This window comes from Pogona vitticeps, chromosome 8 (assembly GCF_051106095.1).
Source record: "Pogona vitticeps strain Pit_001003342236 chromosome 8, PviZW2.1, whole genome shotgun sequence".
Taxonomy (NCBI): Eukaryota; Metazoa; Chordata; class Lepidosauria; order Squamata; family Agamidae; genus Pogona; species Pogona vitticeps.
Window position 1 is genome coordinate 4,751,505 of NC_135790.1, and position 22,599 is coordinate 4,774,103.

Sequence of the window (22,599 nt, forward strand, 5' to 3'; positions counted from 1 at the left end):
TAAAAAGACCTACCAGCCTTCTGGTACATATCTGGGTAAGGCGGCTTTACTCTTTCTTTCTCTGACTAGAACTTAAGCTTTTCTACACTGGATAACTGTGTTAATTGATCTTGGCAGACTCCATGTGCACAATTAACAACTGCACTAAAATTCTATCCAGTGGCATAAGTGTTGTTTTTAAATTCTGCTGCTGTATTTCTGTGTAGATAACTTTGCACTTTTAGGAATGCATTTTTTTCTAACAGTGACCTGGTGAACAGACAGAATGGAAGTTAACCTGAAAAGCTGGAATTGAGACAATATTAGTTAAATCTGAAACTAAAATTGTATGTTACTCTTTTCAAGTGCCTATCCCTACGAAGTACATATGGGTAATTTTTGGGCATACTGAAATCAATATGTGAAGAACAATTTTCGATACCTTCAGTAGGAAATATATGTTGTGAATGGCCATGCCTTAAAATATTTACAGGTATTTTAATAAAAATATCCAAATAAAAATTCGAGTATGTTATTTTAACTATATTTTGTATATTAGTTTTTCTCCATACTGAGATACTTCACTTCAACTCATTTTTTAACTGTTGGAAAACTTTTTATATATTATTTATTATATGCCATCAAGTTGCTTCTTGATGGCGTATTGTAATAGGGTTTTCAAGGTATCTGAGATGCTCAAGGAGGGGATTGCTTCTGCCAACTTCCAGGAAATTTCTGTGACCAAGTGAAGATTTAAACTTGTGTCTCCTGGGTCATGATGACTCTTTAATAAGAATAACTGCATTGCCACCAAGTCAGTTCCAACATAAAGTGACCATTTCTAGGTATAAATTATCCATAAATTGTTTATTATTCCCTTCTGGGGTCACTCTTCTACTGTGCAGCTTGCCCAAGGCTACACAGGCTGGTTCTCCTCCCTGGATAAATACACAGTGTGTAAAATTAACTTTACATATATTGGGTAAACAAAAATTAATTAAACATGCTAAATAATATTTTTCCTTTCGTACCCTCTTGGTCTCTGTTTAGAATAGATGGATGGATAATGGCAGAAAAGATGGTTGCTGCAGATGTTTTAGGTGTCTGTCCTAGTAGTATATTTGGGGAGAAGCTTCCATGATCATTTGGTCTCTAGAAGTAAAGAGACAAGAGAAATGGAGATATAAATGGATAGGTAGATTTGTATGAGTTCGGCACTTGATTATCAAGGGAGTTTATAGAAATTGCAGATGATCAGTTTACAAGGTATCTGATCTTTTAAATCTAGCGGCAGCAGGAATCATGAAACAAGTGTGGCTGGGATTGGAGCATGGGTTACAGTGATTAATATTCATACAAACATGCATTGTCTATCGTTTCAGCATCTTTGCCATGTTTTGGAATGTGGGACCTCAGAGATGCGTCTTAGTGCTGCAGCTTTATCTGTTGAATTTTGCCTGCTCTGTGTGGGCCGGCACAGACCTGTCATCACAGCCTTCCATCACAGCAGCCTCCTTCCTGCAGGACCTCTTCCTCCGCTATGGGGAAAATGACAAACTCAGTCTACAACAGCTTAAATCCCTCTTGAACCACTTTGATGTGGGTGTCGGACACAACAACATCAGTCACACGGAGCAGCAGCACCGGAACCTGTCTTGGGTAATTTAAGATGTTTATTTAAGACACATCCCCCTGTTTTTTTTTGTTTTTTTCCTAAATGGGGCCAAAAAGCATCTTGCAGAAATTAAAATCTTAGCTTTCATAAACACACAACAGAAAAAAGATATTAAAACATCTTTTTTTAAATGCATTTTTAAAATTCCCCAAACAAAAGATCAGCACATTATTTTGTTCAATTGAACTTGAAAGCTAACAATTCTTAAAGTTACAAAGACTCGTACGATGAGTATCCTGAACAAAAGTCATTATGGACAGAAGGAGCTGAAGGTATTAGTCTCTCAGGCGACCTGGGAGAATGAGACCTCTCTCTGCTGCCTCCTGATGGAACAGGTGACAGATGAAGGAAGGAGGAAGACAATGGAGATGGCTTCAGTTTCCTCAATCAAATCATGACCCAGTCAGTGCTGGAATAAAATCTCCACTGTAACCAGGGATGAGGCAACCTCCGATGCAAGACACCACCTTAAATAAATTGAGATGGATGTTACCCACATTGCATCTCCCTTTCTGCCACAGTCTGTTGTGTAATCCACTTTGGATTGGGTTAGAAAATCACTCAGCTGCTGAAGCTGTTTCAGAGGCTGTAGAGTTATAGTTTGTTACAATGAACTTGGCTTGAGGGTCCTCTTGGGGAAAAATACCCAGGAGCTACGACATGTCCAGAATCTGAGTGCACATATGACAAATTATGGGGTGGCTGAGGGCCAGAATTCTGCACGGATTTCTAGGTTATGTGACAGTGGTTGTGTGAATTGGCTGTTTTCCCTCTGGGAAGAAAAGGAAATGATATTGCCGAGATGGTGAGGGATGGAGATGAGACGCAAGGAATTTTATGTGGGCTCTAGGAGGTATAGATAGGAAACCTTGGGGTGTTTAAGCTAGAGAAGTGTGTAACACAATCTCAACTTGTGTTTGTGTTGTATAGTGCTTTAGTTCCTCAGAGCTTTTTGCCGCCCACAATCTGAGTGAAGAGTCGCACCTTGGCCACAGTGAATTTCAGCAGTTCTGCCCAACTATCCTACAGCAGCTGGAGTCAAGAGCATGCATGTCAGAGAATCTTGAGAATGAGGAGGATGAGCGGACGGAAGAGGGGAAGCCAAGCGCTACAGAAGGTGTGTAGCCAACATGACTACCTCAGAGTCTTAAGAGCTTTTGAAGTACACCCTACCTGAGAAATTTCTCTAAGTTGCAGGAATGGGTGGCAGTCTGAACTATGAATTGTAGGTTTTATTTTCCAGCTGCAGACAGATGTGTGCCCATAAGTTCTGCCTTCATTACCATGTAATGACAAGTAGAGGAAACAAGTCTGGGGATAGGGCAGTGTCTTCTGAGCCTATGGGATGTGTAGCTTTTCTCTTCAGCTATTTTTCCCCCAAGCATCACCCTTTCCATGCCCTACTGCCAGAGTGGTAGGTAGATAAATAAAAAGCTACTTCTCTCTAACAATAAAACCCTCTTAACTGGCTGCAGGAAATGTAGTGGGAGCAATGAGCTGAGACCAAGTCCTTTTGGCTCCTAGAAAAATACATCAAGCAAACAAAAACCCAGACACTGAGTCAGTGGAACGACGACAGGATCAGCCTTGGAATTCTTTGGTTCTTTTTTGCAGTCTCGCATATTATATACTGCACCATATAGCAGTCTTGCCACTACTCTGAGCTTGCATATCTGTCTATAGGAGCTTTCACAGATTTGCCCAGTAAGAATAGATTTCTGCGTTGCATATGCCAGATAATGTGAGACAACCCTGAACTCCTCCATAAAAAGTGTTGCAGCCTGGACGCAAGTAGGAGATTATTACTGCTTCTCTGAGTCTCTTGTGGCTTTGTCTATTTTTTAAATAACTAAAATTGGTTTATTTTTAAATAAATAAGTAAAGTGAGCTAAAGTGTAGTAAAGCAGTTAGAATTCTGCAGCTACCAGACGCCTCGGCCAGCACAGCTGGGGTTGAAGGCTTCTTGGCATTATAATCCAAGAATACCTGGAGTCTTCATCATCTTAGAACTGCAGAGATGGAAGGGACCCTATGGATAAATAATTGAGTCAGGGAGGTACAGTGAGGAATCAAACTCCCAACCTCTGGCTCTTAAACCAGATGCCTAAACCACTCACCTACACAGCCATTCATAAGAAAAACACTCTGGTATGTTTTAACTTTGTCCCAGGTGATTGAGCAGTCAGTGAAGCTGATCTTTCTCAGTGCTTCTCAGCCTTGGGTGACCCAGGCGTTCTTGGTCTGCAGCACTCAGAAGCCTGAGCCAGCACAGTTGGTGGTGAAGATTTCTCGGCGTTGCAATCCAAGAACACCTGGATTGCCCAGGATTGGGAATTACTGATCTATATAATGGACCAATGGAGTTATAGATGAAGGACAGTTGGGGAATATTTCATGCTGCAGAGAGCACAGTTCTTGCATGGTTTCAGCAAGCAGAGCAGATGTCAGTTCAAATGGATGGCTTGCCATGGTCAAGGGTGCCTGCTTTCTACACTGTCTAACAGAGAAGGATGAGTGTGGCCTGGAAAATTGCATCTAGAGTTAATGAACAATAGGGATTTGATGCCTTTTGTTCAATCTTTATCCAGATATTACACAACCAGTGGTCGTGGCAGCCATCGTACAGCAGTGTCGCTGTTTGATGCCACTGCTATAAAGCATGGAAGCATGGCATGTGGAACTCACTGGGTGTTAACTCTGAGTAGCCACGTTGAATTACACAGCACAGTTAGTGGAGGAGCCCAAACAAGTCGCTGTTGCACGTGGGACAGGAGAAAGAGCATAGAATGCTGTATTCTAACACTATACCCACACGAATAACAAACCTGCAGTTCTACTTCTATCATCCTTCACCATTGGTCATTCTGTCTGGGGCTGATGGGAACTGGTGTTTAACAACACCTAGAAGGCCACAGAGTCCTTAGCCCTGTTATATACAGAAAATGAAAAACTTTGTGTTTACGAGGTTGTGTTCTCCCCCAGCAAGGTGGGTATTAGGAGAGAAGTAAACAACTGTACAGTTTTTACCAGATCACAATATAAACATGAATGGATAATGTGTAGGGGTTTTTTTTAGCAAAAGGTTTTTGAACCTGCAGGGTTTTTTTTGAACAAAAATAGGAAAGGAAAGGGGGAACAAGGCACAGCTTGGAAACATAAACACGGGTGAACAACATTTTCCCCCCCATTGGAATGCATTGAACTGTAAGTTTGACAGCTGTCAAACCTGCAGTTCAATGCATTCCAATGGGGGAGGAAAAAAAATCACCAAAAATTAACGAAGAGTCAGAACAAAGCCAAATTAAGTTTGCAAAGGTTTTACAAGGTGCACTAACAATCCCAAGCATTTAAAACAGTTTTTAACATTTTAAGACACTTTAAAAATAGCGAAAACGGACATCACAAAACCATTGGAATGCATTGAATAGGCTTCAATGCATTCCAATGGGGGAAACATTGTTTCGCTTAGTGATGTTTCCTATGGCGATTTTCGCTTAAGGACGGTAATCCGTTCCCATTGGAACGGATTAACCGGTTTTCAATGCATTCCTATGGGAAATGGTGTTTCGCTTAGCGATGTTTTCCCATAGAGATTTTTTTTTTTAACCAAGTGAGGCACCACTGTACTTTAAAAGCACACATGTGTATGAAAACATACAGTAATTTATTGCATGGCACTTTATTATCATGTGCATGCTAGTTTTTCTGTAAATTTAATCTGCAGGGAGGTATTCCTTCTGTATTCCTCTGTTTGCAGAGGGGTTTCAACCCATTACCTTCTGTGTAGTGCACAGGTGAACTTATATAGGCCCATGTATTCAGCTAGGGATAAAACAAGATAAGTAGGATATCTGCCTTTGCATAAGAAAGCAGCAGCTCTTTCTGAGAGTTCTTTCTGTAATTCTCATTGAGATGATGGGACAGTGAGATCTGAGTCTTCCCCACAGATTCAGTATGCATCAGTGACCCAGAGGGAGGAATGGAGATTTTACCCTACCTCCTGGGAAGTCTGTGCACCCAGTCTTTAAATGGGGGACGGAACAGGACTGTCTCAGAATTTGTGTACTGCATAAAGTCCCACGTACACACACGAGCTGCAAAGAGACCCTAAGCAGTCTGGCTCTAAAGAATCTGCTGTATTGTGGACACTTCAGAAAATAAAGGAATTGGCATTATTCTATGAATGCTTTTCGGCTATTGACGTTGTCCTAGCAGGAGCTTCCTTTGTGCCAGCCACAAATGAAACCTGTTATTTGGAAATTTAGCTCTGCGGTTAATGAACAACACCAAGCTGACACCATTTTTTTTTTGGTTAAAAAAAAGGTTAATGCAAATTGCTTTTTCCCTTCCAGTGGACTGTGGCAAATGTAAACTGGCACTTTCTAAATGAACCAAAGAACACCCTTACTGACATAATCTGTAAAGTAATGTGTTTTTGCAAAAACAGCTTTGCCTTATGCTTATACCTCATCTTATCAAGCTGCCTGGAACCCATAACCACATATCCTGGTGCTCTCCTGTTATGTTTTCAACTTAATGTGTGTGACAAGCATAGTAGTAATTAAACACCCCCCTAGAAGACCCATGGACTAAGTGGAAAAACTAAAAGTCTTTCCAGTTTCATGGGATCTCGAGGCCCCTTCCCGTTTTCAGTTAACTGGGTAAACGTGCCCTCCTTTCTTCTTGTTTCACAGTGTGGGGCTTTGGCTTTCTCAGCGTTTCGCTGATAAACCTGGCCTCCCTCCTTGGAGTCTTCATCGTGCCCTGCACCAAGAAGGCCTTTTTCGCCCGAATCCTAACTTATTTCATCGCGCTCTCCATCGGGACGTTGTTCTCTAATGCACTGTTCCAGCTGATCCCAGAGGTGCAGTAAGATACTCCCAAACCCACATGCTTACGCCTTTTCTCACAATCACTTCCCCCTCCCCTTTTTCCCCCTTCGTAGTAGGTTGCTGGGTTCTCTGCTTAGTGCTAGGTAGGCTGCTGTCAGTTGATGAGACTTTTTTCTTCTTCTTTCCCTTTGACTTTGGAGGGTTGACTTTCCCTTCAAATCATCAAATTCCTTCCTCCGTTTGTGGTCTGTGCAAAGCACCTATGTGGCTTTTGTGTTTCTGCAGAAGCACACGTTGGGAACTTTACAGAACGAAAGTCTGGGAGTCCCTTCCTGCTTTCTATCCTGAAGGGCAGACGTTTACCTTTTTTTTTTTTTTGGCTGAGCCCTTCTTGTTATTCACACAATCGTCTAAAATCGCTGTTGTGACTCTTATGCTGCCAAGTTCTCAAACGATTTTGCCTCTTGACTTCTTTTCCAATATAAGTGAGAATTGATCACTGGTAATTATGCAGAACATTAGAGAGAGAGCCTCTTTTTCTAGTTATTTTGACTAGCTTAACATGCTACTTGAAGATTTTGAGAGGGCATCGTCCCTGAAACTAGAGAGAATCCTACCCTTTAGCCTTACCTTGCTAGGTAAATTGAAAGACTGCCTGGAATAACTGAGACGAAGCAGTGCATGTCCATCAAGATGTAAGTGAGGGCTGAAGCTTTCTAGCTTTTATATTCTTTTACTGGGTGGACGGATAGCAGTAGAGGAGAAACAAGCAAGGAAGGTACACCATACAGGCATCTACCTATACATGGGCAAGATATATTTTATGCTGAAATCCTAGGTTTCTTCTTCACTCTTTGATCAGCAACGACTTTTTTTTTTTAAAAGATGCATTTTATTATTACTATGATATACTTTGTCTGAATTAATGTACAGTGAATTTTTGTTCAATTATGCATCCGGGGAGCTGCTCGAATAGAACCATGAACTTTACTTCCTGGTTTTTGACGTCTGTATCTGAAATGACTTCTCAATTTGGCCCTGGTGTAAAAGATTTGGAACTCAAGGCTACTTTTGCAGCCTGACCACCTCACCAAACTGGATTCTCTCACTGGAAGAACTAAAGGGAGACATCTGTTCGTCTTATCCCTTTGCAATCTATTCAACAGCCTTTTTTTTTTGCTGCCAATTCGTGCCTATCCAGGACACTGGTTCATGTCATCCCTTTTTTTAGAGTAAAGTTCATGGTATTTTCAGCTCCAAAACTGTAATAAGGGGGTGGGGATTTTGCTGCTTGAAAAACAGAAATGTTTTTGTGATTGAGCAGAAACAGAAATAATTACATATGCTTCATTTCCATGGTCTGAGGCCTGCCCTGTAAGAATCACTGAAGTGAGACTGTGCCATTCACTGAGTAGCTGTTTTCATTAGACAACAGACATTCTGGTCCTTTGACTGCCTGGACATAAGGCCGTAGTGCCCCAGGAGAGAAGGTCTGTCTGGCCACGCAACAGATCATGGAGATGGAGTGTCTGGGATGCTGGGAGTGTCCCTGGGGTGTTCCTCGTGGCCGTGGAACTCTGGCAAGGAGACCGTGTGCTGCAAAAAGGAAGGCTGTGTGCAGTGAGTGGACTGAAGAGTGCAGCCCCACCAACCGTCTGAAGGCTGCAGACCTAAATACTGGAGCGCGTGCATGAAGGCAGCCTTGCAAGTATTTCTTCCACTCCAACAGGCTCTCTTTCATGCACAGATGCAGATTCAGCCATGCAACTATTGGCATGAGCATGCCCGAGGGGGTGAAATGCTGCACAGTTTGCTGCATGTGCTCCTAAAAGATGAATTGGTGGGAGGGGGTTTGGCTTCTGTGTTTCATTTACTTAAAGTCTGAAGCCCTGTTGCTGTCATTCATCTTGTGCCTGCTCAGGGGACGTTTTGCTGTGAATGTAATGTGATGTCCTTACAAGGAGGTACACATGATTACAGAGTACGGATCATTTATTGGGAAGCTGTTAAGAAGACTCTTGGCTAGGAAGAACATGGGTGAGATGGCATGAAGTCTCTGTAGAAAGTGCTGGCCTGAAGGAGAGAGTCTTTTCCTTTCCATTTCAGAGATAGCTGCCGACCATCCCATGTTTTTAGAGACACCAAATTGCATTTGCTTTTCTCCATCGTTGTATTTGCCAGAGTTCCAGAGCCACAGTGCCCGAGAGTGCTTCCCGCATGCCTGAATCAGTTGCAAATTGAATGCTGATTGCTAATAAATGTACTATTTTTCTCTCTCCCCCCCCCGCCCCTCTTCTGGCTCCCCCTCCTCTCTCTCTCTGTCTCATTGGTGTGAATTGACTTCTGTGCTGTGATTTCATCTCCTGTGCTTGGCTTCTTGTTCTACCTGTGGTTTCATGGGGATGGGGTTGGCACTCACAACACAGTCTGGGGCTACGGTTTCCTCTGTGTGACCGTCATCTCCCTCTGCTCCCTGGTCGGGGCCAGTGTGGTGCCTTTCATGAAGAAGACCTTTTACAAGCGGCTGCTCCTCTACTTCATAGCCCTGGCAATTGGTACTCTCTACTCCAACGCCCTCTTCCAGCTTATTCCCGAGGTATGACCAAGGCCTCTGAGCCTTCCTTATGTGGCTCTCTGTTTTCTTGCCATCTGTGATGTAAGAAAGAAAGCCGAGTGTGATTCTTAGTCACTTTCAGTGGCCTTTATTTGTGTCTAGAATGGAAAGAACTCGAGCACAGACAGAGCCCTGAGAAATTATTTTATCCCTCTGGCCATAATCTCACCAGTGTGTTGTTACAGTTGGAACTTGACCAACATTGTGTGCTGTTTCCCTGGCTCTGTGCTCTTTAGGTATTTAATATCACATAGAGTTTAAAATGCCTTGGACGTTGACTTCAGACCTTAATTTGCCACCAACTAAAACAAAGAGAATGTTTTGTTTTGAGAGGTCTGTGTTGATCTCATGCTCTAAAAGGCAGGGATGCTGTGCCGGGTACACAAGGCACAAGTCAGCTGTGCAGCCTTACAAGCATAAATAGAAATAATCCCAAAAGGCAGTTCCAGGCAACAAATACATGCAAAGTAGGGAGGTAATTTTCCTTAAAACAGCCTGAGCATGGTGGGTAAGCAAGGTAGTCATCAGTGAGAAACAGCTATCCTCACACATTCCTGCAGGTCTTCTGTAGGAGGATAAGCCAAAAATATTAAAGATATATTTTATTTATTTATTTATTTAACTTATATGCCCCCCACACTACCTAACTGTCTTCATCCTGCACAACAGGAGTGACAAAAAAAGTACTGTGTTTCTCCAAAAATGAGACATGGTCTTATATTAATTTTTGCTCCAAAAACACATTAGGGATTATTTTCAGGGGATGTTTTATTTTACAATCATGTCATTTTCTGGTTGCCGCACAATGCTGCACAAGGGTGGAAGGTGGGGTTTTACTTAACTAGGGCTTATTTTGGAGGTAGGGCTTATATTACGAGCATTCAGAAAATTCCTACTTGGGCTTATTTTCAGGTTAGGTCTTGTTTTTTGGGGAAACAGGGTAAGAACTTGCCAGTTGTTCTGTAATGCATTTAAAGTGAAGCCATCCTAAGGAAGAAAAATATATGGGGTCTGGCACGTGTCTTTCGTGGTACAGCATAAAGTCGTAGACTTGCATTCAGTGGCAAATTAGTTTTGGTGGCATAACACACTTGGTCTTAAGCTAGTTGGGATACAGACTCTTTTCCTGACAAATGACCCACCTGCTTTAGAAAACAAATAGAGAATTTTTTCCCACTCTACCCAAGTGTGCAATTTGACACAAGCCCCACTTCTCATTGAAATGGAAGCCTGTTTACGCTGTGCCACTTCACTCAGCAGGTATGGACTCACAAGTTTGAATGTTTAAAATTAAATATACAGTATACTAAAACAACAGCCGCATTGCATGTAGAAGAGTGGTGTGTCAGAAAGAAAGTTTCTAGTGCAGTGTTTTTTGACATGCTTTGCACACAGAAGGAATATACTCCTATTTGACATGCTTTGCACACAGAAGGAATATACTCTTATTTGACATGTTTTGCACACAGAAGGAATATACTCTTACGTGAAGCATTGAACAATTATTTTAGAACACTTTTAGCTTGCCTGTCTGTCTAGTGAATTCTCACTGCTGTGTACTGTTAAAAAGAGTAAACTACATGACAGGCAAAACAAGCAGTCCATATAATAAGATTGTCTCATGAGCTATAACCCAGATACAGATTTACTACTGTAGTAATATGCATTCAGGGTACTTGCAGCCGCCCACCCTCAAGAAATACTTTTGTTGGTGAAGTGATAAGTTTTCACATTCTGCATAGTTTCTTACTTACGGCTTCTTGTGCATTCCTTTGAAAACGGCCCAAAAAAGGCACCTGAGATTGGAGAGGGAGGAAATAGGTAGGAATCTTGTAAGCGGAACATCGTTCGTTATGTGCTTCACTAACTTGTTTCCACCCATGTCCACAGGCATTTGGATTCAATCCTCAGGAAGATTACTATGTTTTCAAATCAGCGGTTGTCTTCGGGGGCTTTTACCTGTTCTTTTTCACAGAGAAGATCCTGAAGATGCTTCTCAAGCAGAAAGACAGGGTAAGGCAGGCAATCTCCAAGGTCATTGGTCATATTTCCTCTGACAAGGTCTGGCCTCTCTTGCTGTTGAACTATGTTGGGTCCTAATCTTCTGCTCCTTTCTTCTAAGCAAGCCCTTGCGCGCTGGTTGTCATTAAATATAATTTCGTAGTAAGGAGAGCAAGTGAAGTCTTGGGGAACAGATGACTAAAGACAGCAAGGTCGGTGTCTCCCCCTCTAAATCTAGAGGAAAATCTCAGCAGTCTTGCAAAGTTTTTATATAGCGAGAACCTGCCCACACATTGATTTGTCTGCTGAGGAGTCTTGAGGCTGCCAAATGTTTTTCCTGCACGTTACAGATTATCCTGGCACAGGTCTTTGGGAATATACTTGAATGTGATACTGTCGTACTTAGTATCCTAGTATATGTCCAGTACTCTCCCCATGCCTATGAGTTTCAGGACGCTATCTGTATCCGGCTGTCTGATCAGGCAGGTTTATCTGCCATTGCCAATCTCTTAGGGAAGTCCTGATAAGTGTATTAAGGAAGTTGAAGGTTCCCTGAAATGCACGTTATGAAAAACACTTGTGAAGGACCAGTAGCTCCAAGTAATGGAGATCATATCCTAGCTGCTAATCCCAGCTTGATTCTTCATTTTATTTCTTCCCTGTGTCTTTATTGTTTTGCTCCCAGTCAAGATGATAGAAACTGTATTTTAAGGCAGAATTATTGCTGTCCCTTTCCGACAATGAGCGCTGCTGGATGCAGATTCAACCTACCTCTAGCAGTCTCTTCCCCTGTGTTTTAGGGCCGGGCAACCTCCCGATGTCTGTGGGCCACCCTTGGGCCCACTCCTGTACTCTGCTGATCCTTTCAAATAGTTCTCTTTTTAAAAAGGCTTTTTGAACTGGAAAAGCCCTGCATGACCTGGAATGGCTACATTTCCCCCCTAATTTACAGTGAACATAAAATAAAACTTTAAAAGTAAAAAAAAATGTAAGGTCAAATATGCTGCTTTTTCCCCAGAACATGGCAGAAATCCCTCTTATGGCACATGGTGTTTTTTTTTTTTTTTTTTTTTTTTTTTTTTGAAGAATATTTAAGATGTAAAAATGGGAGTCTGGAGGCTGCATGTAAGCCGCTCTTTGCCCATCTCTGCCTTATGTGTGCAGCTGGATGTGTCCATGGGTGCTGTTATGCATAGCACATAGGCTGGACCCTGCCCATTGATTTCAATTTCTAGCTTGTCTCCTTTAAAATGCTTGGTACTGATAAGAACAGTTTGAAAGCAAATACAGACTGTGGCATTAACGTTAAAGCAGCTGAGCAAACTGCACTAACAGATACTGCACGGAACAGTCAACAGGAATTTTGCAAAGAAATATCTTGGGAACAAAATGGCTGTGTGTCCCACTGTGCACACAGATGAAAGGTAATAAAACTGCTTCCCAGTTCTTGGACTTATGAAAAAAGTCCTTGAGAACAGTTTCTTTGCACCTGAGTTAACCAGATCTTCTGTGTGTCACCAGGCATAGATGGTTATGTTTTAATAGCAGAAGGATAAATGGCAGAGTGTTCCAAACAGTTGTGAGCTGAGAGCTATCAAAACTTGGCAGATAAATGCTTTGTGGCTGAGATAGAAAAGTGACTAAAGAACTATAAAAGTTTGTGATCTGTCGTTCTATGAACAATAGATGAAGGAATAGCATGAGGAACTGCAGTAACGTACAGTGGGGAATACATCTGAACAATGCCTGCATAGTATAGGTCAAAGTATTACTTGCTAAAGCTACCTCTGTTCTCCCCAGCATGCTCATGGGCACAGTCACTACAGCACAGAGACCCTTCCTTCCAAGAAGGACCAAGAGGAGGGGGTGACAGAAAAACTTCAGAATGGCGACCTGGATCATATGATCCCCACTAAGAGCAGCAGTCTGGAATGCAAGAACCCTTCTGTTGAAGAGAAGGTTGTTAGTTCTTTATCTGTCCAGGTCAGTGGATATTAACAGTGTGCGAAATGGATTGTTCGGTGTTTCCTGGAGAGAGAGCTTGTAGATGTTCGGCTTAAGAATGCAGTTCTTAGAGCGTTGCCTTGCTTGATAAAGAGGCCTCGTTGCCTCCTGTATGTGTTTGGCCTATCGGTCATAACACTCCTGCTTTAGAACCAGAGGACTAGGCCAGTCCTAAGCAAGAGAGAAATCTGGTTAATGTTACTTATAGTTGGCTCCAATGCAGACTTAGTGCTAGACTATAGTTAAAACAAAACAAAACCAAAAATCATCCACTAGGCTTTGGAACCAGGGTTTCAAGTTTGTTTGCAACCCCTGATGAAGGGTGAATTCTGGTTAATATTAATCATATTCAGTGTTGTTGCAAACCAAATGCTGCACTATTGTCAAAACAAGTTATGGAAGGAAGAAGGGGAAGTTCATGCAGGAAAGAGGATGGGGGATAGAGATAGCTGATAGCATGATCCCCTTAGATCATCTTTGTCTCCTAAACTGGTCTTTGTCAACCTAGTGCTCTTTAGGTCACTTGGACTACAACTTCTCCCTAACCCTAGCAGGTACGGCTAATGGTGAAAAATAATAGGATTTGTAATGGTGGGGACGTGGTGGCGCTGTGGGCTAAACCGCAGAAGCCTGTGCTGCAGGGTCAGAAGACCAAGCAGTCGTAAGATCGAATCCACGCGACGGAGTGAGCGCCCGTTGCTTGTCCCAGCTCCCGCCAACCTAGCGGTTCGAAAGCATGCAAATGCGAGTAGATAAATAGGTACCATCTCGGTGGGAAGGTAAACACCGTTCCGTGTCTAAATCACACTGGCCATGTGACCACGGAAAGATTGTCTTCGGACAAACGCTGGCTCTATGGCTTGAAGAGCGGGATGAGCGCCGCCCCCTAGAGTCGGACACGACTGGACAAAAATTGTCAAGGGGAACCTTTACCTTTTACCTAATCTGGAATATCTGTAGAGCCCTAGGTTGGAGAAGCCCCAAAGCCTGTTTGGGAAAATTACATCTTCCATGGGCTTCAGTTGCTGGCATGAGAAGAAGAAATAAATGCATTTCTTGCCCTTCAGTGGTCTGTTGCTACAGAGGGAGATTGATATATGAACAGTTTGCAGGCGGTGGGTTTGCAGTGGTGCTCTGGTGAGATACGGAGAATAGTAGCGAAAGTAATACCGGGTAAGCTGCTCTTCTGCCTGCCTTGAGGTTGGCCCAGTCAAATGAGTTTGGAAGCTTCTTTACATTTCATGGCTGTTGGTTAATTCCTGGTGTACCTTCTCAGCTTCTTTCTACGTGCTTTAGCATCTCCTATCATAAGATGCAGGGACTGTAGCAAGGAAAAGTGGCCATGTGTACACAGGTTCTCATGGAGGATCCATTCAAGAAGGTTGGCCCTTCCGGCGATCCACTGCACAAGAGGAGGTTGTGTGGTTTCCAGCACTGATCTGCTGCCTTGTGTGTTCCTTTTCAATGTTTCTCTGTAGGATCTCCAGGCTTCTCAAAGCACATGCTACTGGCTGAAAGGTGTGCGCTACTCGGACATCGGCACCCTAGCCTGGATGATCACCCTGAGTGATGGCCTTCACAATTTCATTGACGGTTTGGCCATTGGCGCCTCCTTCACCGTGTCAGTCTTTCAAGGGATCAGCACCTCTGTGGCCATTCTTTGTGAGGAATTTCCCCATGAGCTGGGTAAGTGTTCCAAAATGATGCACTAGAATTCCCTTGAAGTCTGCTGGACAAGAAGCAGGTGCACAGGTATCCTCACTGCAGTCTTTGCTCAGGTACAAATAAAGCCACAGCCAAAAAGATCAGGACTCTGTACCTTGAAAGGAATATGGCCAAAGTTTCTCAAGGTACTTAGGACACGGAGGAAAGGCGACTAAAGGTGAACATGATAGTAAAGTGTCTCTTCCTCTCCTAATAGTGGTGCCCAGGATCATTCACCTGAAATTCATTATCCAGTGCACAGTTTCTTTATGGAATTCAGTTCCACAAACTTTGTGAGGGCCACTAGCTTGTAATTTTAAAGGAGGCTTAGCAGGGTGGATAAAAATCAATGGTTTTTCAAAATCAAATTGATTTAAATGATGATTTAAAATGTTAAAACAATGTTGTTTATTTAAATCATCAAAGAAGTCTGATTTTTTAAAAAATTAAATCCTGATTTAAGTAACGATTTAAATGAGTTTGATTTAAATCAAGTCCACCCTGGGGATTAAGTTAATGGAGGAGAATCTATGGTCATACTGGTCTGTAACAGTTAGCCAGAATTTCAAAGATTCTAGCTTCTAGTTTGCACTGCCTGTTAGTTCCTGCTCGCTTCGTCCTATGACTAGGAACAATGGAAGTTAGCAGAAGCTAAGAAGGGAACAACTGGATATGGAACAACTGATTGGTTCAAAATTGGGAAAGGAGTATGACAAGGCTGTATATTGTGCTTATTTAACTTATATGCAGAATACATTATGCGAAAGGCAGGACTGGATGAATCCCAAGCCAGAATTAAGATTGCTGGAAGAAATATCAACAGCCTCAGATATGCAGATGATCACACTCTGATGGCAGAAAGTGAGGAGGAATTAAAGAACCTCTTAATGAGGGTGAAAGAGGAGAGCACAAAAAATGGTCTGAAGCAGTGCATCGTAGCCTCTCCCAATTTGAAGAGACCCTTGTCCAGCAGGCTGAGGCAAAGAGGCAGTCCCGAAACCAGCAAAATCAGGGAGCTGGACAGGGGACAGATTGTATTTGTCTTCAGTGTGGAAGGGATGGTCACTCTCAAATTGGCCTTCTCAGCCATACTAGACGCCATTCCAAGTTCTCCATACAGAGCACATTACTATAGTCTCTCGAGACTGAAGGATGCTTGATCAGTATATAGTAAGGTGCACTTAAGTAGGCCCATTGAAACTGGGGATTTGGTGAGTCAGCTCTAAGTTCCATTGATTCTGTTGTAACTATCCCTTTAGTATTGTAAGTCAGCTAGAATAGTCCTATTTGAATCAATGCAGCCTACTCAACAGATCCCCACTGATTCTGTGGGTCTACTCTACTGCACCTTACTACATTAACCAACAGGATTTTAGCCATTGATTGGAAAAACTGTGCTTGAACCCCAATTTTTCTAACATCGTGCACGCTTCCTTTTGTGCATCTTCTGTGTTGCCCTTTGCCCTGCAGGAGACTTTGTGATTTTGCTGAATGCCGGGATGACGATCCAGCAAGCCCTCTTCTTCAACTTCATCTCAGCTTGCTGTTGCTACCTGGGGCTGGCTTTTGGGATATTGGCTGGAAGCCACTTCTCTGCCAACTGGATCTTCGCTCTAGCTGGTGGCATGTTTCTCTACATTGCACTGGCTGATATGGTAAGTAGTAGACAGATGTGGAAAGTGGCCAAAGAAGTGATTTGCCCACAATGCTTTATATATCACACAGAACTGTGCTGTGCCAGAGGTGGGGCTTGTGTTCCCTGCCCCATCCTACAGAATTTTGGCAGCAAATCCCTTCCATTTTAAAAAGTTTTCTGGGGAAGGGATTGCGAACCATGTTCTGCAGAATTGAGACTATGGGATTGAACCTGGCTTGCTGAAATTTTTTTTTAGCAAAAACCAAAAGTTGACAGTTCTGTTCCTCTGCAAAAATGACGATGACAAGGGAAAATAAGTAGGAATGTTTAGAAATATCAGGAATCCTGGAGGCCTCTGCCAGGTTGGGACGTTTTATTTTTCATAGTCACATTTCCTCGAAATAGCTTTTGTCCCAGCCATGCTTTGTTCTCACTCTTTCCATCAGTCCTTGACAGTATCGTTTCTGTGTGAGGTAGACAAGATGCTCCACCTCCAAAATTCCACACATAGGAGCTTTCTTTGGCCCTGGCAAAAGAACTGAGAGTCCATCACCACAACTGAGGGCAATTGGATGGCTTCGTGGGTGCAAGACTGGCTCAATGCCACACAGAGCTATAAACAAATAGAATGTCTTGGGCAGCAGCTTCTGCAGGTCCCTCCTGTACAGCTCAATGCCTATTGCCTCACTTTGCCTAATTGTAGGGCTGGGATTGTTTTCCTTACTCCCTTCCAAATCTAGTCCTGGTTGAAAACTGAAACATGGCATCAGAATAAAAAGAGACTTTTTGATTGGTGTTCGGTTAAGAGCCTGGCTTTATTCTGAGCTGAAAATTTGACCCTCTTTGATCCAACTATGGTCTTGCAGACGTTTCAGGTTCAATACTAGTGAGTTAGCAATCAAACTTAGTGTCCAGAGAGGTTCCAGTTTAGGAGCATAGCTAAATACAGTGGAGCAGATACTTTGCTTACAATAAGAAACAGATTCAGTTCTTAGCATGGCCAGTTAAAGTTGTTAAGTAACAGATAACTGGGGGAAAAAAACCTTTCTCTGCCTCAAGCCCAGGAAAGCTACAGCCAACCAGAGAAGATGATACCAGGCTGGACTGTCAAGTATTTGGAACTGGATAATTCACACCCCAGCTCTTTGCGAGCCATTGGTCATGCTTATCTGCTCCTTGCTAGTCCCACGCTCGGTTGATTCTTTTCCTTCAGAGCCCTTCCAAACTGGAGAAATGTCTTAGCTTCTTCCATTCGTGAGAGTTTCAGCTCTGCAATCTGGAAACTTGAATTCAACTGCCGATTCCTGTTCTGGACAAATATTTGGAGGTTTTTCGTGTGGTAGGATGGATGGCTAGTCTTTGAAAGCTCCTCCCTTGTAGCTGCCCTTCTCTTTCTACATTTATTTGGGTTCTGTTACTGCTGCCTTATTTGTTTATTTATACTATTTGTACCTTATTCTTCAAGAGGACCTAGTGTGGCTCATAATGTTAAAAACAAAAAAATATATAAAAATGGAAGGGGAGTGGAAAACCAAACAATATATTTGTGTGTGTTACAGTTCTGCTTCAACCTATTGTATGGCTACTTCCCTCCAGATGGTATGCAACTGTGTCATCTTTTGTAGTTGTCTGATCCTCTGTTTTTATAATGAATGGTCAGTATCCTGTTCTATAGCTCTGCTAGTGTAGTGAGAGTAATGTCACCACCAACCGCAAATTGCCAAATTGGTCAATGTTAATCATGTGACATTGCACATTTGCTTGTGTTTCTAGAAAACCACTGGCGGTGGAACTCTACATTTTCTGTAATTGCATCTCCAGGTCTCATTCTGAAACTATCAGAATTGTGAAGTTTTTTTTTTTTTTTTTTTAACCGTGAACGTGACCCTAATCCAGCTAAACTTGTAGCTAAATTGAATCCATGCCATTAGGACAGAATTACTTGTTGCTATTTAAATTTAATTCCTGGCTCCTAACAAATGTTTTTATTCAGCCCTAAGTAAACAGAAGACTTAATTAGTACATTCCAAATCATTGTAGCATTCTGCATTGGGGGAGGGGAATGGTTTGCCGGTTTGATAATTTCAATTTTTTTTTTGTCCAATAAGTTTCCAGAGATGAATGAAGTCAGCAGAGAAGATGAAAGAAGTGGCAGTGCTTTGATGGCCTTTGCTATCCAGAACGCGGGACTGCTAACAGGATTCACCATCATGCTGCTGCTCACTATGTACTCGGGACAGATCCAGCTTGGATAGAGACATGCTAGCTGCAGGTATACGGACTGTGAAAAGCACAGCATCCCACCAAGGATTACAGAAAGAGGCATGTTTCTTTAAGCCTGCTTCATGAACTCCTCGTTGACTGACATGCTGTGTGACTCTAAACTCCTCATTGTAGGATGAAGTGGCCTAGGAACCATTTCTTAGTATAGCAACAACATCCCTCGTTGTTTTTTTTTTTTCTCCTTTGCCTTCAGATGGACTCTAGGAAGAAAAGGGTTCCAGTTTCCTTTTGCCTTCTTACTCAGCCAGAGGTGTTTGAATGCACACACCCTTGGGGAGGGGTACAGGATTTGTGCCAGTGGTTTGGAAGCCCCGGAGCGCCTGTTCCCCACAGTTGCTGAAAACAGAGAATATTTTGGAGTTTTAAACTGAATGTCAGTGTTTGGTTGTTTCGGTTGGCTAGTTAAATTTAAAAGATGCACCAGATTTTAAAAGGTGAATGTAGGGTAACAATAAATGTTTTAAACGGTATGCAAACTTAGTAAGTTGTGAGTGCTATGAATCTTTGGAAGGAGGAAATATATGTATGTGTGGGTGTGGTTCTGGGCAAGAGTGTGTGTGTGTGCGAGAGAAGATGCTTGCTGCAAGATGTATGATTAATTCCAACAAGAAAAATATTTTTTTCCCCTAAAACAATGACGTTCGTGCAGATGTATGCCTATTGTATTGGTTATGTAAAAGATTTGACTCAAGATTTCATTAAGTGGGTTGCAGCATTAGTTGTAAAACCATTTGGGTTAAAAGGAAACAAATAGCTCTAAATTTCCCACAGGAAATGTTTTTGAGTCCTTTTTACCTCTTCCTTCCCCCATCATGTTTTTATGCTTTTAATAAGTACAATTTTTTCCTCCAATACTTGGGACAAGATTAGCCCTTCCTTTTGTTTTGTTTTTTTATTTTAACAAATTCACATGCATGCTATGGAGCAAGCTATTTTTTTTCAAAAGTGAACTTCTGTAGAACGAGTGTGACAAATGAGGAGTCTGTTTATGTCTGGCAACATCTGAAATGTTAAGCAGTTGAACAGTGTTGTCTGGTGTGAAAGCCTTGTCTATGAAACTGAAGCCCAGATTTGGAGTAGGCCAGTTTGTTTTAGACTAGTTTACTGTAGGATTAGATTTCAGAGTCACTAGGTGAACTGTTGTATTATCATATTGATAATATCAAGCCCTTCCGCTTCAGTGTGTGGCAGATTTTCCTCTTCACGTTTCTTTGCAAATGGTTGTTGTGCTTTATCAACGAAAGGAAGGCCAGTTCCTTGGCAGCCAAGCTAAGGAGATGCCTGTCTCTGCCAGGCTTTTATATCTTGTGGCACTGTCTCGGTGTGTCTGAATCCCTCTTTCCTGGTGCATAAGGGAACTAATGTTGTCTTGGCTGCCCTCCCTTTCTCCCCCACAAACTAGGGGTACAGAAGATGGCTGCATATCCCCACTATATTCTCATGGTGGACAGGTTGACCTGGAGTTTGATTCTCCCCTTCCACTAGAGCTCCTACCAAGATTCTTCTTTCTCTGTAGCTTGTAATTAATTAATGTGGAACCCATCAGGAAGTTCTTCTGCAGAAAAACAAGATTAAATAAAAAACCCAGGAAGTTGGTCAGGAATGATGGCTTGTATTCCCTTCCTTGCTTTGTTCGTTGTTACAGCTGCTTCTGCTGTCTCATCCATGGATCATAGGAAGTGGGAGGAACTTTAATTGTATCTTCCTTGGTCCAAACAAGTTTCTTCCTTCGAGGAGGTTTCTTCCTTCCTAGTAAAGTAACAGCTCAGTAGAAAATAGATACTGCCATCAACCATGTTCAGTTTGAGCATGATCCATGGATAGAATATACCGTATTTTTCGCACCATAAGACGCACTTTTCCCCCACAAAACAGGGGGGGTGGAAAGTCTGTGCGTCTTATGGAGCGAAGAAAACAGATTATATTTTCCTGTTTTCTTCTCCTAAAAAATTGGTGCGTCTTATGGAAAGGTGCGTCTTATGGAGCGAAAAATGGTAACTTTAATATTTCCAGTAATGGGTGGGTCAATGATGCCAGTCCTGAAAAATTTAAGTTGCAGGCTTACTGTTATTAGCTCAGGTAGCAACGGAATTGCTGGGGATAGTCATCATCCTAGTCTATGGAAAATACAACTGTGACAAGGCTTGAGATAGTCACAGTGTGTTCCATGCTCAGGTCACTTTGAGCTAAAATAGAAGATGCTATTGACAACTGGTGATTTTCTTAATATTTACTTAAAACCAAGAAAGCAAATTTAATGGCCTCACACCAGACTGGGATTGCATTGCAAAATGCTACATAATCTTTTAGACACACTGAATAGCATTCATTATTATTCTTTGTTTCTACCAACAAATTGGCTCTAGCATAACTAAAGTTACAAAGGTTACAGTTTGCATTTGGCAGGAATTGTAATTTCTGCTGTTCTGTTACGACCTTTGTTTCCATTTTGAATAAAAAAAGCTTACACTGTATCTGCATGATTACATACTCATTTTTGGTTGTTGTCTTGAATCAACATATATTGTTAAACGCCATTAACTCAGTTTTATTCTGTAATTACCACAATCATTTCAATACCACCACCTTAAAAGTTTTTAAGGCACTTTATTTATATTTATGTTCAGTATGGGAAAAATATTTTTGACCATTACTTTTAAGTTCACTTATCAGTGTATGTGTCTGCCTGAACTGGAGCCCCTTCTCCGTAGCTTTCTGTGAGTTTTTTTTTTAAAAGCATCCTTATTCATATAATGTTAATAAATATACCAAATCAAAGATCATCCTTTGTTTCTGAAAAAGTCAGGAGTGAATAACTAACTCGGTACTAAATCTATGGTTACTGTCCTTTAATGTGAACACAAATATATAATCTGGCCATACTATGTCATTGCATGGCTTTTCTTGAAGAGGCTTTTTGAACAAATAAGACCAGTTTTCCACTAGTGAGGCTTAACCAGATTACTATCAATATTTTAAAGTCACTTCTGAAATCAAGCTGACACTTAACTAGGTAGGAATCACAACTCCTGTTCGGTGTCTTCATGCCAGTTACACAGCTTTCGTGACAAAGGAATGAAAATCTATTCTGACAGCTATTACGGTGTATGAAAATAATTATGAAACCACCTATACATTTCATGTGCAGCCTGATTTACTCAACTTTCCTCACAAGCAAGCTCTACTGAAATTAGTGGGACTTACTGTAAGAGAAGTAGGCACTGTATATGCCAGCCAGAGACCTTTGGTAGTGTGGGTGGCATATAAGTTAAATAAATAAACAAATAAAATAAACCTTAGTATTTATGGATTTTTAAGGAGGCTGTGGATGTATTTATTGCAGATGTTATTTTAAAGGGTGCACAGGAAAGGTACTGTCTCTCCCTAGCTTGTGGCAGACTCATGTAACCTTTGAGGGGAGAAAAAAAAAACTGACCAAATTATAAGCAAAGTTTTATTTTTATTTTTAATGTGTCATGATTTTTAGATTTATTTTTTCCATCTCAGTATTTGAATAACTCAGGTGTTGTAAGAAAACTTGTTGAAACAAAGAACATAACTTATGTCATGTGACTTGTAAACCTATTTGTAAAATTCCATAAATAAACTATATTCTGTAATTACAATTGAAAAGTGCTTTATTTTCATTGAAAAAGACTTAACAAAAATGCAAACAAAATCCTTATTTCTTTTTGTAAGTATCTTTAAAAATTATACTCACCCTTTGATATTATTCTTCCAGTATTTTACAAAGGAAAAAACTATCTCTGTAGGGGTCCATTTTATGAAGTAATGTAGAAAGGCAGTTCACAGAATTAAGAAGTTACACCAAGAAAATGCTTTTGGGGCAAGAGGCAACAAGATTATTATT

General features: G+C 41.6%; 1 protein-coding gene across 5 annotated transcripts in view; it reads left to right on the forward strand.

The window, feature by feature from the left end:
- The window catches only part of SLC39A14 (solute carrier family 39 member 14), a 34,653-nt gene extending 12,292 nt beyond the window's left edge, over nt 1-22,361 (forward strand). For 3 of the 5 annotated variants that reach the window (XM_020780308.3, XM_072979196.2, XM_020780310.3), the window contains exons 2-9: nt 1,362-1,638; nt 2,585-2,771; nt 8,913-9,082; nt 10,991-11,113; nt 12,902-13,084; nt 14,584-14,791; nt 16,280-16,464; nt 18,554-22,361. In XM_020780308.3, the coding sequence (XP_020635967.3) occupies nt 1,372-1,638; nt 2,585-2,771; nt 8,913-9,082; nt 10,991-11,113; nt 12,902-13,084; nt 14,584-14,791; nt 16,280-16,464; nt 18,554-18,700 (1,470 nt within the window). In that variant the 5' untranslated portion in view covers nt 1,362-1,371 and the 3' untranslated portion in view covers nt 18,701-22,361. Of the gene's footprint in view, nt 1-450; nt 473-1,361; nt 1,639-2,584; nt 2,772-6,348; nt 6,519-8,912; nt 9,083-10,990; nt 11,114-12,901; nt 13,085-14,583; nt 14,792-16,279; nt 16,465-18,553 lie in introns of those variants that run through there. The other 2 variants (XM_072979199.2, XM_072979197.2) reach the window with 2 other exon arrangements.
- Nucleotides 22,362-22,599: the final 238 nt, after the last annotated feature.